This window comes from Arachis stenosperma, chromosome 5 (genome assembly GCF_014773155.1).
Source record: "Arachis stenosperma cultivar V10309 chromosome 5, arast.V10309.gnm1.PFL2, whole genome shotgun sequence".
Lineage (NCBI taxonomy): Eukaryota > Viridiplantae > Streptophyta > Magnoliopsida > Fabales > Fabaceae > Arachis > Arachis stenosperma.
In genome coordinates, this window is record NC_080381.1 from 13,594,849 (window position 1) to 13,612,512 (window position 17,664).

At 40.3% G+C, this 17,664-nt stretch overlaps 1 protein-coding gene across 1 annotated transcript; it reads left to right on the forward strand.

The window, feature by feature from the left end:
• The first annotated feature begins 357 nt into the window (after window positions 1-357).
• Window positions 358-17,664, forward strand: LOC130980449 (uncharacterized). The gene is made up of 2 exons (XM_057904129.1): window positions 358-508; window positions 16,751-17,664. The coding sequence occupies exons 1-2, from the start codon at window positions 358-360 to the stop codon at window positions 17,662-17,664; spliced, it is 1,065 nt and encodes a 354-aa protein (XP_057760112.1).

A 17,664-nucleotide genomic window follows, 5' to 3' on the forward strand; every position in this document is an offset into this window, starting at 1 on the left:
ATTATATTGTTTCCAATTATTGGATTTGAATATTTTATTGAAAATAATTTGTGAAGTTGATGAACAAATAGTATTTTATACATTATTATTATTGGATTAGAATTTATTTCTAATTACTATATTATCCCTATTTTTAAGTGAAATTACTAAAGTGTCCCTAACCCTAAGTTTCAAAAATGAAACCCTAATCTTATACCCAGCAGTCGCCACCTTTCTTCTTCCCCTCCGCAGCTGCAACCCCTCCTTCCCCAAATAGACACACACACGCACAGCTCCCTCACCCAGCATCAAGCAACCCACTTTCTCCCCTTTCTCCAATTCAATGTGCAGCAACAGTAGGAGAAGAAAACAAGAGAAATGGACCAGAGAGAGAGATGGATCAGAGCTGCGAGCAGGGGAAGGGGTGAGCCGCGCTCCACATCGTCTGGTCGCGCCGCCACCGCGCCACCATCGTGCCCAGCTCACCGCCTTCCTCCACGCTGTGTTGCCACTGTTCGTGCAGAGGAGGGTTTGAGGAAACAGCTGTCGCACGCGAGCTAGAGGAGCTCATCCTCGCCGATTAGTCGCCGTCGGGGTCACCGCACCATCGTCCTTGCCAGCTCCAAACGAGAAGCACGATGGAGCTCCATTTTTGCTTCCCTGGTCCGCTGTGAGTGAGCGCCGCTGGGAGAGAGGAAGACGCGTGGTGCACGAAATTGCAATAACACTTTTGCAATCCCGCACAACTAACCAGCAAGTGCACTGGGTCGTCCAAGTAATACCTTGCGTGAGCAAGGGTCGATCCCACGGAGATTGTCGGCTTGAAGCAAGCTATGGTTATCTTGTAAATCTTAGTCAGGAGATCAGAAATTATCAGGATTGATTGTGAAAAGTAAAAGAACATGAAATGGTTACTTGTTTTGCAGTAATGGAGAATAGGTTGGGGTTTTGGAGATGCTCCATCTTCTGAATCTCTGCTCTCCTACTGTCTTCTTCATCAAACACGCAAGTCTCCTTCCATGGCAAGCTCGTGTAGGGTTTCACTGTTGTCAGCAGCTACCTCCCATCCGCGCAGTGAAAGCTAATGCACGCACTCTGTCACAGTACTGCCAATCACCGGTTTGGTTCCCTCCCCTACCGGAATAGAATCCCTCTTTTGCGTCTGTCACTAACGCCCAGTAGGTTACAGGTTTGAAGCACGTCACAGTCATTCAATCATTGAATCCTACTCAGAATACCACAGACAAGGTTTAGACCTTCCGGATTCTCTTGAATGCTGCCATCAGGTCCTGCCTATACCACGAAGATTCCGATTAAAGAACCCAAGAGATAACTACTCAATCTAAGATAGAACAGAGGTGGTTGTCAGGCACGTGTTCATAGTTGAGAATGATGATGATTGTCACGGATCATCACATTCATCCGGATTAAGAACAAGTGTTATCTTAGAATCGAAGCAAGCATGATTGAATAAGAAACAGTAGTAATTGCATTAATCCATCAAGACACAGCAGAGCTCCTCACCCCCAACCATGGGGTTTAGAGGCTCATACTGTGGAAAGAAACGTGTACAAAATGTTATGAGGTCATAAGGTACGGATACAATGTCAAAAGATCCTATAAGTAGTAAACTAGTGTCCTAAGGTTTACAGAAATGAGTAAATGACAGAAAAATCCACTTCCGGGCCCACTTGGTGTGTGCTTGGGCTGAGCAATGAAGGAATTTCGTGTAGAGACCTTTTCTGGAGTTAAACGCCAGCTTTCATGCCAGTTTGGGCGTTTAACTCCAAATTTTATGCCAGTTCCGGCGTTTAACGCTGGAATTTCTGTAGGTGACTTTGAGCGCCGGTTTGGGCCATCAAATCTTGGGCAAAGTATGGACTATTATATATTGCTGGAAAGCCCAGGATGTCTACTTTCCAATGCCGTTGAGAGCGCGCCAATTGGGCTTCTGTAGCTCCAGAAAATCCACTTCGAGTGCAGGGAGGTCAGAATCCAACAGCATCTGCAGTCCTTTTCAGTCTCTGGATCAGATTTTTGCTCAGGGCCCTCAATTTCAGTCAGAAAATACCTGAAATCACAGAAAAACACACAAACTCATAGTAAAGTCCAGAAAAGTGAATTTTAACTAAAAACTAATAAAAATATACTAAAAACTAACTAAAAGATACCAAAAACATACTAAAAACAATGCCAAAAAGTGTACAAATTATCCGCTCATCACAACACCAAACTTAAATTGTTGCTTGTCCCCAAGCAACTGAAAATCAAAATAGGATAAAAAGAAGAGAATATACTATAGACTCCAAAATATCAAAGAAACATAGCTCCAATTAGATGAGCGGGACTAGTAGCTTTTTGCCTCCGAACAGTTTTGGCATCTCACTCTATCCTTTGAAGTTCAGAATGATTAGCATCTATAAGAACTCAGAACTCAGATAGTGTTATTGATTCTCCTAGTTAAGTATATTGATTCTTGAACATAGCTAGTGTATGAGTCTTGGCTGTGGCCCAAAGCACTCTGTCTTCCAGTATTACCACCGGATACATACATGCCACAGACACATAATTGGGTGAACCTTTTTAGATTGTGACTCAGCTTTGCTAAAGTCCCCAATTATAGGTGTCCAGGGTTCTTAAGCACACTCTTTTGCCTTGGATCACAACTTTATTTCTTTCTCTCTTTTTTTGTTTTTTTTTCTTTTCTTCTTTTTTTTTTTTACTGCTTTTTCTTGCTTCAAGAATCAATTTGATGATTTTTCAGATCCTCAATAACAGTTCTCTTTCTCCTCATTCTTTCAAGAGCCAACAATTTTAACATTCTTAAAACAACAAATTCAAAAGACATATGCACTGTTCAAGCATTCATTCAGAAAACAAAAAGTATTGTCACCACATCAAGCTAATTCAACTAGTTTCAGAGATAAATTTCGAAATCCTGTACTTCTTGTTCTTTTGTGATTAAAGCATTTTTCATTTAAGAGAGGTGATGGATTCATAGGACATTCATAGCTTTAAGGCATAAACTTTATTAATTTTATTAATTAAGAACAAGACTCAAATATAGATATAAGATGAGACTAGAAATAGAAAAACAAGAACAAAAACGAAAAAAAATTAGGCTTCTAATGATAGAGGTTTTCACAGAGTTAGAACTCAACAACCTTGATTTTGAGAAGTGGATGCTCCCTCAAATTGAGAGGAGAGCTTTTGGCGTTTCATCTCTTGAATTTCACGCCCCTGCTTCTCTTGTTCCTTCAGCAATTTGCAGAGCATGCAGTTCTGATTCTGCTGTTCTTCCTTCAGTTGCTCCATAGTCTCTTGCAACTTGTTAATAGATGCTTCTAGGTTGGACCAGTAGTCAATTCTTGGGAATTCAGGGAGGAATTCCTGCGCCCTCCTCTTGATGGAGTTATCTTGCACTTGTCCTTCCATTGACTTCTTAGTGATTGGGTGTTCAATGGGTATGAACTCATCCACTCCCATCTTCACCCCAGCCTCTTTACAGAGCAAGGAAATCAAGCTTGGATAAGCCAATTTGGCTTCAGTGGAATTCTTATTTGCAATAGTGTAGATCTCACAAGCAATCACATGATGCACCTCCACTTCTTTTCCAAGCATAATGCAATGAATCATCACTGCTCTCTTGATGGTGACCTCAGAACGGTTGCTAGTGGGCAATATGGAACGCCCAATAAAGTCTAGCCAACCTCTTGCAATTGGTTTGAGGTCTCCCCTCTTGAGTTGGTTTGGGACACCCTTAGAATTGGTTATCCACTTAGTTCCAGGGAGGCATATGTCCTCTAGAACTTGATCCAACCCCTTATCTACTCTCACCATCCTCCTATTAAAGGAATCAGGATCATCTTGCAGTTGAGGTAACTTGAAGATTTCTCTTATTTTGTCCAGATGAAAGTATATAACTTTCCCTCTGACCATGGTTCTGTAGGTATGGTAAGCGGTTCCAGTCATTCTCTGCTTATCTGTCAGCCACAGATTTGAGTAGAATTCCTGAACCATGTTCCTTCCAATCTTTGTTTCAGGATTGGTTAGAACTTCCCATCCTCTGTTTCGAATTTGCTCTTGGATCCCCGGATATTCATCTTCTTTCAGATCAAATTTAACTTCCGGGATCACTGACCTCAGACCCATTATTTTATGATAATGGTCTTCATGTTCTTTGGTTAAGAACTTCTCTTCATTCCAAAGATTCTTTAGATTATTCTCTTTCTTGCCTCTTAAATTGGTTTGTTTTCCCTTAGGAGCCATGATATTGATGAATCTTGGCTTAGTGATCACGGAAAAGCACACCAAACTTAGAGGTTTGCTTGTCCTCAAGCAAAATAAAAGAGAGAAGAGAGGGGGAGGAAGAGAAAATTCGAATGGTGTGGTTGGAAGAGGGGAACAAACGTGTATTTATAAGGTGGGGAGGGGAGTTTTCGAAAAAAAAGAGGAATTTAAAAAGAGATTTGAGAAGATATGAGAAGAAATTGAGAAAAGGGTGAAATTTTTGAACAATGTTTGTAATTGTTTTGAAATAAATTTGAAAAAAGGTTTTGATTTTTTTTGAAGATTTGAAAGTGAATGATGAATGATTGAAGTGTGATTTTGTAGAAAAGCATGGGTGAGAAAAGGAAAGTTTGAAAAAATTTGATTTGAAAACAAAATTGTGGTCCCCCCACCAAGCTGGCGTTAAACGCCCAGAATGGCACCCATTCTGGCGTTTAACGCCCATTTGTTGCCCTATTTGGGCGTTTAACGCCCAGCCAGGTACCCTGGCTGGCGTTAAACGCCAGAAATTCTTCCTCACTGGGCGTTTTTTCAAAACGCCCAGGATGCTGCACACCTGGCGTTTAACGCCCAAAATGGTACCATTACTGGCGTTAAACGCCCAGAATGGTGCCCATTCTGGCGTTTAACGCCCAAAATGCCCCCTTACTGGCGTTTTTTCGCCAGTAAGCTCATTTTCTCTGCTTTTTGAGCTGCATCCTTCTGTAACTCTGTGAATTCCTTCATTTGTGATATTTGCCTTTGTAAGAACAATTCATACAACCTTCTAATGACTGGGTTGCCTCCCAGCAAGCGCTTCTTTACTGTCTTTAGCTGGACTTTCACTGAGAATCACTCAAGTCTCAGTTTTGAGCATTCCTGCTCCAAATTTCCTTCAAGATAGTGCTTGATTCTCTGTCCATTAACAATGAACTTCTTGTCAGAATCAATATCCTGAAGCTCAACATATCCATATGGTGATACTCCTGTAATCACATACGGACCCCTCCACCGGGACTTGAGTTTTCCTGGAAACAATTTGAGCCTGGAGTTGAAGAGCAGAACTTTTTGTCCTGGCTCAAAGACTCTGGTTGACAATCTCTTGTCATGCCACTTCTTTGCCTTTTCCTTATAAATTTTTGCATTTTCAAAGGCATTGAGTCTGAACTCCTCTAGCTCATTTAGCTGGAGCAGTCTTTTCTCACCAGCTAACTGTGCATCCATGTTTAGGAATCTGGTTGCCCAGTAGGCTTTGTGTTCCAGTTCCACAGGCAAATGACAGGCCTTCCCATACACCAATTGGTATGGAGAGGTTCCTATAGGAGTCTTGAATGCTGTTCTGTATGCCCACAGAGCATCATCCAAGCTCTTTGCCCAATCCTTTCTTCGGGCCATTACAGTCCGTTCTAGGATTCTTTTTAGCTCTCTGTTAGAGACTTCAGCTTGCCCATTTGTCTGTGGATGATACGGAGTTGCCACTTTATGGCTGATTCCATATCTAACCATAGCAGAGTATAGCTGTTTATTGCAGAAATGAGTGCCCCCATCACTGATTAGTACTCTGGGAACACCAAATCTGCTGAAAATGTTTTTCTGGAGGAATTTCAGCACGGTCTTGGTATCATTAGTGGGTGTAGCAATTGCTTCTACCCACTTAGATACATAGTCCACTGCCACCAGAATGTAAGTGTTTGAGTATGATGGTGGGAATGGTCCCATGAAATCAATTCCCCATACATCAAACAATTCTATCTCTAATATTCCTTGTTAAGGCATGGCATATCCGTGAGGCAGGTTACCAGCTCTTTGGCAACTGTCACAGTTACGCACAAACTCTCGGGAATCTTTATAGAGAGTAGGCCAGTAGAAGCCGCACTGGAGAACTTTAGTGGCTGTTCGCTCACTTCCAAAATGTCCTCCATAATGTGATCCATGGCAGTGCCATAGGATCCTTCGTGCTTCCTCTCTGGGTACACACCTGCGGATCACTCCGTCAGCACATCTCTTAAAGAGATATGGTTCATCCCAAAGGTAGTACTTGGCATCTGAAATTAGTTTCTTTCTCTGCACATAACTGTACTCTTTGGGTATGAACCTCACAGCTTTATAGTTTGCAATATCTGCAAACCATGGAGCTTCCTGAATGGCAAAGAGTTGCTCATCTGGGAAAGTCTCAGAGATCTCAGTAGAAGGGAGGGACGTCCCAGCTACTGGTTCTATCCGGGACAGATGATCAGCCACTTGGTTCTCTGTCCCTTTTCTGTCTCTTATTTCTATATCAAACTCTTGCAGAAGCAACACCCATCTTATAAGCCTGGGTTTTGAATCCTGCTTTGTGAGTAAGTATTTAAGAGCAGCATGGTCAGTATACACAATCACCTTTGATCCCACCAAGTAGGATCTAAACTTGTCAATGGCATAGACCACTGCAAGCAACTCTTTTTCTGTGGTTGTGTAATTCTTCTGTGCATCATTTAGAACACGGCTAGCATAATAAATGACATGCAGAAGTTTGTTATGCCTCTGTCCCAACACTGCACCAATGGCATGATCACTGGCATCACACATTAATTCAAATGGTAATGCCCAATCTGGTGCAGAGATGACTGGTGCTGTGACCAGTTTAGCTTTCAGGGTCTCAAATGCCTGCAAACACTGTGTGTCAAACACAAATGGCGTGTCAGCAGCTAACAGGTTACTCAAAGGTTTAGCAATTTTCGAAAAATCCTTGATAAACCTTCTATAGAATCCTGCATGCCCCAGAAAGCTTCTGATTGCCTTAACATTGGCAGGTGGTGGTAATTTTTCAATTACCTCTACCTTTGCCTTATCCACCTCTATTCCCCTGCTTGAAATTTTGTGCCCAAGGACAATTCCTTCAGTCACCATAAAGTGACATTTCTCCCAGTTTAAAACCAGGTTAGTCTCTTGGCATCTTTTCAGGACAAGTGATAGGTGGTTAAGACAGGAGCTAAATGAGTCTCCATATACTGAAAAGTCATCCATGAAGACTTCCAGAAATTTTTCTACCATATCTGAGAAGATAGAGAGCATGCACCTTTGAAAGGTTGCAGGTGCATTGCACAGACCAAAAGGCATCCTTCTGTAGGCAAACACGCCAGAAGGGCAAGTAAATGCTGTTTTCTCTTGGTCCTGAGGATCTACTGCAATTTGGTTGTAGCCTGAATAGCCATCCAAAAAGCAGTAGTAGTCATGACCAGCTAGTCTTTCTAGCATTTGGTCTATGAATGGTAAAGGAAAATGATCCTTTCTGGTGGCAGTATTGAGTCTTCTGTAGTCAATACACATGCGCCACCCTGTGACTGTTCTTGTAGGAACCAGTTCATTTTTTTCATTATGAACCACTGTCATGCCTCCCTTTTTGGGAACAACTTGGACAGGGCTCACCCAGGGGCTATCAGAAATAGGATAAATAATCCCAGTCTCTAGTAATTTAGTAACCTCTTTCTGCACCACCTCCTTCATGGCAGGATTTAGCCTCCTCTGTGGTTGAACCACTGGTTTGGCATTATCCTCCAATAGGATCTTGTGCATGCATCTAGCTGGGCTAATGCCCTTGAGATCACTGATGGACCACCCAAGAGCTGTCTTGTGTGTCCTTAGCACTTTAATCAGTGCTTTCTCTTCCTGTGGATTTAAAGCTGAGCTTATAATCACTGGAAAAGTGTCACCCTCTCCCAGAAATGCATATTTCAGGGATGATGGTAGTGGTTTGAGTTCAGGCTTAGGAGGCTTATCCTCCTCCTGAGGAATTTTCGAAAATTCCTTTGCCTCCTCTGGCTCTTCCTGATCAGTTTGAGCATCTTTGAAGATGTCCTCAAGCTCTGATTCTAGGCTTTCAGCCATATTGATCTCTTCTACCAGAGAGTCAATAATGTCAGCGTCCACACAGTCCTCTGGTGTGTCTGGATGCTGCATAGCTTTTACAGCATTCAACTTGAACTCATCCTCATTGACTCTCAGGGTTACTTCCCCTTTTTGTACATCAATGAGAGTTCGTCCAGTTGCTAGGAAGGGTCTTCCTAGAATGAGAGTTGCACTCTTGTGCTCCTCCATTTCCAGCACCACAAAGTCAGTTGGAAAGGCAAATGGCCCAACCTTTACAATCATGTCCTCTATTATGCCTGATGGGTGTTTAATGGAGCCATCAGCAAGTTGGAGGCATATCCTGGTTGGTTTGACTTCTCCAATCAACCCAAGCTTTCTGATAGTGGATGCAGGTATTAAATTGATACTTGCTCCAAGATCACATAAGGCTATCTTGGTGTAAGTGCCTTCCAATGTGCATGGTATCAGAAAGCTTCCAGGATCTTGAAGCTTTTCTGGTAAGCTTTTTAGAATGACTGCACTGCATTCTTCAGTGAGAAACACTTTTTCAGTTTCTCTCCAGTCCTTCTTATGACTTAAGATCTCTTTCATGAACTTAGCATAAGAAGGTATTTGCTCAAGTGCCTCTGCAAAAGGAATCTTTATTTCAAGAGTCCTTAAATAATCTGCAAAGCGGGCAAATTGCTTATCCTGTTCCGCCTTGCGGAGTTTCTGAGGATAAGGCATCTTGGCTTGATATTCTTCAACCTTAGATGCTGCAGGTTTATTCCTTACAGAAGTGGTTGAAGAAGCCTTGTTAGAGGGGTTACTGTCAGCACTCTCAGGTGTCTGATTTTTCCTTGGCGTTTGGACGCCAGGAATGGGTGGAAAATGGGCGTTTAACGCCAACTTTTCCCCCTTTTCTGGCGTTTGAACGCCAGAACTGGGCAAGGAATGGGCGTTTAACGCCAGTTTTCCTTCCCTTTCTGGCGTTTGAACGCCAATATTCCTCTCTGGGCTCTTACTGTCCTCAGAGGGATTTTGAACAGTGGTTTAGTTGTCCTCTGTCAGTTGTTCCTTGTTTGGCTTTTTGCTCTTTTGGGCAGTGTTATTCAAGGTCTTCCCACTCCTCAATTGAACTGCTTGACACTCCTCTGTTATCTGTTTAGATATTTGCTGTTTTGCTTGATTCAACTGTAGTTCTATGCTCTTATTAGCAACTTTAGTTTCATGGAGCATCTCTTTAAATTCTGCTAACTGTTCTGTCATCAGGAGCAATTGTTGATTAAGCTCATTCATCTGTTCTTGAGGATTAGGATCAGTGACTAATGCCATGACTTCCTCTTTTGGAACGAATTCATTGCTAGAATATAAGTATTGATTTCTAGCAACTGTGTCTATAAGCTCTTGAGCTTCTTCAATTGTCTTCCTCATGTGTATAGATCCACCAGCTGAGTGGTCTAAAGACATCTGAGCTTTCTCTGTAAGCCCATAGTAGAAAATGTCTAACTGGACCCACTCTGAAAACATTTCAGAGGGACATTTCCTTAGCATACCTCTATACCTCTCCCAGGCATTATAAAGGGATTCATTATCCTCTTGTTTAAAGCCTTGGATGTCCAGCCTTAGCTGTGTCATCCTTTTTGGAGGGTAAAAATGATTCAGGAATTTGTCTGATAACTGTTTCCATGTCTTTATGCTTGCTGTAGGTTGGTTATTTAACCACTTTTAGCTTGATCTTTTACAGCAAATGGAAACAGTAATAGTCTGTAGACATCCTGATCTACCTCTTTATCATGTACTGTGTCAGCAATTTGTAAGAACTGTGCCAGAAACTCAGTAGGTTCTTCCTGTGGAAGACCGGAATACTGGCAATTTTGCTGCACTATGATAATGAGTTGAGGATTTAGCTCAAAGCTGCTTGCTTTGATGGGAGGTATACAGATGCTACTCCCATATGCAGCTGTAATGGGGTTAGCATAAGACCCCAGAGTCCTCTTGGACTGATTAATTCCACTTAAGTCCATAATGGACAAAAGGGAAATGAGAATGATTGCAAAGAGATGAATTTTGTTTATTATTTTTTTTTTGAAATAACCAAAAAAAAGAAAATTAAAATAAAATAAAATAAGACAAAAGGAAAATAAAATAAAATTCGAAAATTAAAAATAAAATAAGATCAAAGCAAATTGAGAACTGAATCAATTAGTAAAGAAAAAGATTTTGAAAACAGCAATTAAGAAGATATGATTGAAAAATTTTTATGAAAAAGATTTGATTTTTAAAAAAAGAGGAAAGAGAAAAACACAAAAAGACACCAAACTTAAAATTTTTAGAAATCAAACACTAATTTTTTCGAAAATTTTAAGAGAAAAACACAAAGAGGACACCAAACTTAGAATTTTTATGAATAAAAAAGGGACTAAGAACATGCAAAAATCGAAAATTAAGAGAAGAACAAAAGCATGCAATTGACACCAAACTTAGAATATGAAACTAGACTCAACTAAAAGACTCTAAACCAACAAAAATAAAACAGTCCTAATCTAAGCAACAAGATAAGCCGTCAGTTGTCCAAACTCGAACAATCCCCGGCAACGGCGCCAAAAACTTGGTGCACGAAATTGCAATAACACTTTTGCAATCCCGCACAACTAACCAGCAAGTGCACTGGGTCGTCCAAGTAATACCTTGCGTGAGCAAGGGTCGATCCCACGGAGATTGTCGGCTTGAAGCAAGCTATGGTTATCTTGTAAATCTTAGTCAGGAGATCAGAAATTATCAGGATTGATTGTGAAAAGTAAAAGAACATGAAATGGTTACTTGTTTTGCAGTAATGGAGAATAGGTTGGGGTTTTGGAGATGCTCCATCTTCTGAATCTCTGCTCTCCTACTGTCTTCTTCATCAAACACGCAAGTCTCCTTCCATGGCAAGCTCGTGTAGGGTTTCACTGTTGTCAGCAGCTACCTCCCATCCGCGCAGTGAAAGCTAATGCACGCACTCTGTCACAGTACTGCCAATCACCGGTTTGGTTCCCTCCCCTACCGGAATAGAATCCCTCTTTTGCGTCTGTCACTAACGCCCAGTAGGTTACAGGTTTGAAGCACGTCACAGTCATTCAATCATTGAATCCTACTCAGAATACCACAGACAAGGTTTAGACCTTCCGGATTCTCTTGAATGCTGCCATCAGGTCCTGCCTATACCACGAAGATTCCGATTAAAGAACCCAAGAGATAACTACTCAATCTAAGATAGAACAGAGGTGGTTGTCAGGCACGTGTTCATAGTTGAGAATGATGATGATTGTCACGGATCATCACATTCATCCGGATTAAGAACAAGTGTTATCTTAGAATCGAAGCAAGCATGATTGAATAAGAAACAGTAGTAATTGCATTAATCCATCAAGACACAGCAGAGCTCCTCACCCCCAACCATGGGGTTTAGAGGCTCATACTGTGGAAAGAAACGTGTACAAAATGTTATGAGGTCATAAGGTACGGATACAATGTCAAAAGATCCTATAAGTAGTAAACTAGTGTCCTAAGGTTTACAGAAATGAGTAAATGACAGAAAAATCCACTTCCGGGCCCACTTGGTGTGTGCTTGGACTGAGCAATGAAGGAATTTCGTGTAGAGACCTTTTCTGGAGTTAAACGCCAGCTTTCATGCCAGTTTGGGCGTTTAACTCCAAATTTTATGCCAGTTCCGGCGTTTAACGCTGGAATTTCTGTAGGTGACTTTGAGCGCCGGTTTGGGCCATCAAATCTTGGGCAAAGTATGGACTATTATATATTGCTGGAAAGCCCAGGATGTCTACTTTCCAATGCCGTTGAGAGCGCGCCAATTGGGCTTCTGTAGCTCCAGAAAATCCACTTCGAGTGCAGGGAGGTCAGAATCCAACAGCATCTGCAGTCCTTTTCAGTCTCTGGATCAGATTTTTGCTCAGGACCCTCAATTTCAGTCAGAAAATACCTGAAATCACAGAAAAACACACAAACTCATAGTAAAGTCCAGAAAAGTGAATTTTAACTAAAAACTAATAAAAATATACTAAAAACTAACTAAAAGATACCAAAAACATACTAAAAACAATGCCAAAAAGTGTACAAATTATCCGCTCATCAACGCGCACGGGAGGGTGAAGCCCCCGCTGTCACCGTCGATGCCGTGAGTGGGGGTCGTTGCCATCGCCCTGCACGCCGGCGCCATACACCACATCGCCGAAGGGCCAGAACGCGATGGAGGAGAAGCCCACCTTCACCACTGCCTTTCACTGCCGCCTACCTCCACCTCTACTGACCTGCTGCTCCGCGGTGCTTGGCTGGCGCTTTTGATACTGTTGCCGGAGTTCTGAGGCCACCGAAACCACCGCCGGAGCTTCTGGCTACTTCTGCCGTCGCCGAAAAAATTGCCGGTAAGGGTTTTATTTGAGGTTTCTACCACTTTGGATTTTGGGAAGGTTTTGATGCTGTGCGGTTTTTATAGTTGATCCACTGTAGCTTCTGGCCGCCGCCGGAGCCGGTTCGAAATTGCAATTACTTTGTGTTGTTATTCCGGTAAGAAATTATGCTTCGAAAGCCCTACGTTAGTGTCCCTACGTGTATTAAAGCCCTTATGATATTAATGTCCTAAGAGTTTAGTAAATGAGGTTGCTTGTTGTAATTTAGAGCTGTTTATGCTGCTGCGAAAATGTGTGGGGCTGTGCTTTGAAGCTGCCTTTGATTTCGAGTTGAGGCGAAAAGAAATTATGAGGCGTTTGGATTATGGAATTTGCGTTTTGAGGTAGGGGCGCTTTCCAAAAACTATATTCTTATATATTGGAACTATTATATATGGATACTGCTGTGAGAGAATGTGTATTTGGTGATTGTATCGGCCTTATGTTTGGTTTGTTTTGTCTTGATTGATTTTGAACGTTTGTTGGTTGGATTGTTGTGTGGTTTTGTGAAACGAAATGGTTTTGAAGTTGATTCTTTTAAAGCTTTGATATCTGAGTTTAATCCATTAAGGATTGATTTGAATTGAGTTAATTATTTTGATGATGTGAAAAGTTGAATGCCCTTTTGAATTCAGTTTGGTTTGCTTTAATTGATCTGGTTTTGATAAATGATTTGTTGCTGAACCGATTCTTTAAAGCTTTGGAAATGAGTTTAATCGGTTGATAATTATTTGATTTTGAAACGGTTTCCTTGAGATATGCAAATAAGGTGACTGTTGGATTTAGCTTGATTTTGAATTGATTTTGGATTTTAAGCTGTTGAAAAGGATTGTAAAATGGTTTAGTTGGGACCCGAACCGGGTGACAAAGTCCAAGTTTTAGGGGATGTGCTGTCGAAATTTCTATAAAATCTGAGTCTTTATTGAAATGTTGTCTGGAAAAATGACGAGTTAAAGACTTCTAATATTTTATTTGAATTATCAAGAAAAGGATGATTCATGCTTTTGAAATGAATTATTAAAAAGGAAATTGTGATTTAGTCTTGCTTCTTAAGAAATGTATTGTATCTGTTTCAGGAGAAAGTTATTTAGATGAAACTTATGTTTTAAAGCTGTTTTGAATGTGACAAGGACAATGCCTTTGAATTTGACTTTGACTTTGAAAGAACTTGAATGTCTATTGACAAGTTTCATTTTGAAATATTTTGGGAAAGGTTTTAAGTACTCTTTGAATTCTGAATTCTTGCAAGACTAAAACAATTTTGAACAGTTAAAACGCTTTAGAATTTATCATGGGGGTTGAAGTTGGTTTTGCCTAAGTAAAGGAAACGGCTTTGAAAGAAGTAGATGATTACGTGACTCGGTTTGGCTTAAATCCTATTTTATTACTCAAATCGAAAAGCCAAGGTTTTAATGATTTTAAATGAATTTGGCGAAATGAGTTATGTTATTCTCCCCTAAAGACTTGAGACTCTGTCAAGAAACTTTTGCCATAAAATTCCATTGTTGGATGGATGATTTTGAATAGTTCAAAATAAGTCTTTAACTTGCCATGGTTATGGAAGTTTTGGAAAGAGGATGCCGAGAGTGGCATGGTTTTCAAAAGGGAATTTACCTTGAGTAAAAGTGGCTTATGAGCCTAAGATGATTTGAGAAATGAGATCTTTAAAGCCAAGGCTGAAAAGAGTTGAAACTTGATTTCAAAGTGAAATGAATTGAGAAAAAGTGATTTATGGCTTAAAGGCCGATTTTATGAATTTGATGATGTTGAATGGTGGAAGTGCTGTTTTGTTATGGGACGAAATGGCTGTGTATGATTATGAATATTGGCTGGTTCTGGATTGAACCGTGAGCCGGAGTGTATGATTATGAATATTGGTTGGTTCTAGATTGAATTGTGAGCCGGAATGGCTGTGTATGATATGAATATTGGCTGGTTCTGAAATGAACCGTGAGCCGGATGGCTAAGATGGATGTTGATCCATGGATGAGAATGAATGCATGTATATGCTGAATTATTGATAATTGTGATTTGCACTTCCACTATTAGAGGCACGAGTTCCCTGGGAGAAAGCAGTGGCTAGCCACCACGTGCTCCAGGTGGAGACTCGAGACTCTGCTGACCCTATGTTGTAAGTGTGGCCGGGCACTGTGAAAGTCCCGGATGAGCTCGCCCTCGTGAATATACACCAGTGAGGGTGTTGGATATGGATCATGATTATGATCAAGTTTATGTTGAGTATAACTCGAGTTGGGGATGCGCGACAGAGGGACAGTCTAATGGTTAGCTACCAGGACTTGTCAGGTTGGCTCTATAACCGACAGATGATATCATCAGCCACTAAGAATAGGCATGCATCATATGCATCTATGTGACATTGTTTGGGGTGTGTATATTGTACTTGGTTTGCCTTTGTGACTATTTGAGATGAACTGCTACTTGTTCTACTTACTGTAACCAATGAAGCACGGACACTTTGTTTAATTGCCGTGTCGGCGTGTCGGACACATTTCGGACACGACGCACGGAGACACTCGTCCGACACGCGTGTCTCCCGTGTCCAAACGTGTCCTGTCCAAAAAAATAAAAAAAATCAGCCGGACACGGCCCAATGACATTTTGGAAAGCTCTTCTCATCTGTTTCATGCTTCACTTTAACAAAATTACAAAAGTTAAAAACCTAACCTTTCACCTCCACCCCCAAACCCGTCTCTGGCTCCGTGGCTCCACACCCACTCACCCTCTCCTCACCGCCAGTCTACCGCCACCTCCGGTTGTCACCGCCGTGGATGTTCATCATCTCTCTCCACACCCACTCACTCTTAATCTCAACATCTCCTCTTCACTACTGCCACTTCTTCTGCGGTGCTTGTCATCGTTGTTCGCTGCTGATCACTGCTTCTCCAGCCACCACTTGTTGTCATCATTGCTCTAGTTCTCTCTGCCGTGTTCACCACCTCTCCGGTCGCCACTTCTACCGTGACCGTTGCCCTGCTCTCGTGCTCTTCTGCTGTGCTTTTCTGCATCCTCTATTTCAAGTAAGGGAGAATATTTATTTTTATATCAATCAATTTTTTGGTTTTGTATTTCTATTTTTCTCTGGCCTCTGTGCTTCTCTTTGGTTTTGATTTGTTTTGTCAGTTTTGTGCTTCCATTTGATTTTGGATTTCTATTTTGTTCTGTGCATCTTCTTGGTTTTGTTTTGTTTTGTTTTGTTTTGTACTTCTGGAATTTGGTATTGTTAGATACTTCTTTGATCTTTCATAATTTTTTACTGCTGCTATGAGAAGATTAGAAATTAGAAAGTAATAGAAAGACACAGAACTGATAGAAGAAAGACAAGAAAAAAAAATTGGATTGATGGTAAGGTTACTCTTGAGTCTTGATGGTTTAGAAGTGGAGCTAGTCTCACTTTCTGATGGGTTAGGACTTAGGACCTGAAGATGATAGAAGTGATGTGGCTGGTTTAATAGCTTCAATAGTGAGAAGTGGAGCAAGAGTTGCGGTGGTGGTGGCTCTAGTTCAGAGGCTAAGGGACCAATGGGGCCAGTATTCATCACTTATGTATATGAAGAGGAATAAGGCAGTGACTTGTAAGATTCCTAGAAATCAATTTATTTTATTTTGAGTTTTAGTGTAAATGTCTAGACTCTAGATAGCAATTTGTCTATAATTTGTTCTATATGCATTTATGTATATGCTGTTATTATATATATCATGGTTCTAATGCTAATCCTGATTCATAACTTTAGGTTATCTTTCTCTTCTTAGTAATCATGTTCATATTGAAGGATTATTTGTTAAGGTTTTGTTGTGGTCCTTGGCAATTCGCACCTCTTATAATATGTTTTTATCTATTTCTTTTTTAGTAAACATTAAACAATAATAGCTGGGAATGAACTCAGCTTACTTACACAAATGTTTAGTATTATATAATAATTTTCTTTGGTTTTGTTTTCTCTTTATGCTTTTTTGGTTCTGTTTTGCTCAAGAAATTGAATTGTAAAAAAATAATTTTGGTTTTTAAATTATTGTAGGGTTGTGAGAGATGAGTTCAGAGAGTGTTCAAAATAATTTTGAAGAAAGTGTTAATAAGCCTTTATGAAAATTTGTAACAAAGAAAGATAAAATTGAAGGGGGCGGAAATCTTGAATTTCAATGTAAATTTTACAAGGTTTTATTCAATGATTCTTATACTAGAGTAAGAGCACATTTATTGAAGATTTCAGAAAAAGGAATTAGATTTTGTGCAAAAGTTACATCAACAAAGCTTGAAGAACTTAAGAAACTTGATAGTGAAAGTACATTGTTGCATGAAAGTAAAAAGGCTAAGTCAATTTCTCTTCCACCCTTATCTAATGCAAGTGAACTTGATTCAAGAAAAAAAAGAGCTACTGGACCTTTAGAGAAAGCTTTTAATGTGAATGCAAGGGAGACTCTAGATTTACATATTGCTAGAATATTTTTTTCATCTGGATTACCTTTTCATCTAGCAAAAAATCTGTATTTTGTCAAAGCTTTTTCTTATGCTGTCAATAATTATATTGATGGTTATATTCCTCCTGGATATAATAAATTGAGGACAACTTTGCTTGAGAAAGAGAAGCAACATGTGGAGAGAATGTTAGAACCTACTAAGAATTCATGGAGTGGAAAGGGAGTGAGCATTGTAAGTGATGGATGGAGTGATCCCCAAAGGAGGCCTCTTCTTAATTTTATGGCTGTAACTGAAAGTGGGCCTATGTTTTTGAAAGCTGTAGATTGTTCAGATGAGATCAAAGACAAGGATTATGTTGCAAAGCAAATAAGAGATGTGATAAGAGAAGTCGGTCTCTCAAATAGAGTGCAAATTGTGACTAATAATGCACCGGTTTGTAAAGCGACTGGTTTATTGATTGAAGCTGAATTTCCATATGTTTTTTGGACTCCTTGTGTTGTTCATACTCTCAACCTTGCTTTAAAGGACATTTGTACAGCTAAGAATACAGAGAATAATAATTTTTTCTATCAAGAATGCTCATCGATTACTCAAATTGCTGACGATGCTTCTTTTATAAAAAATTTTATTGTTAATCATCATATGAGGTTATCTATTTTCAATGAATTTAATACATTGAAGTTGCTTAATATTGCTCCTACTTGA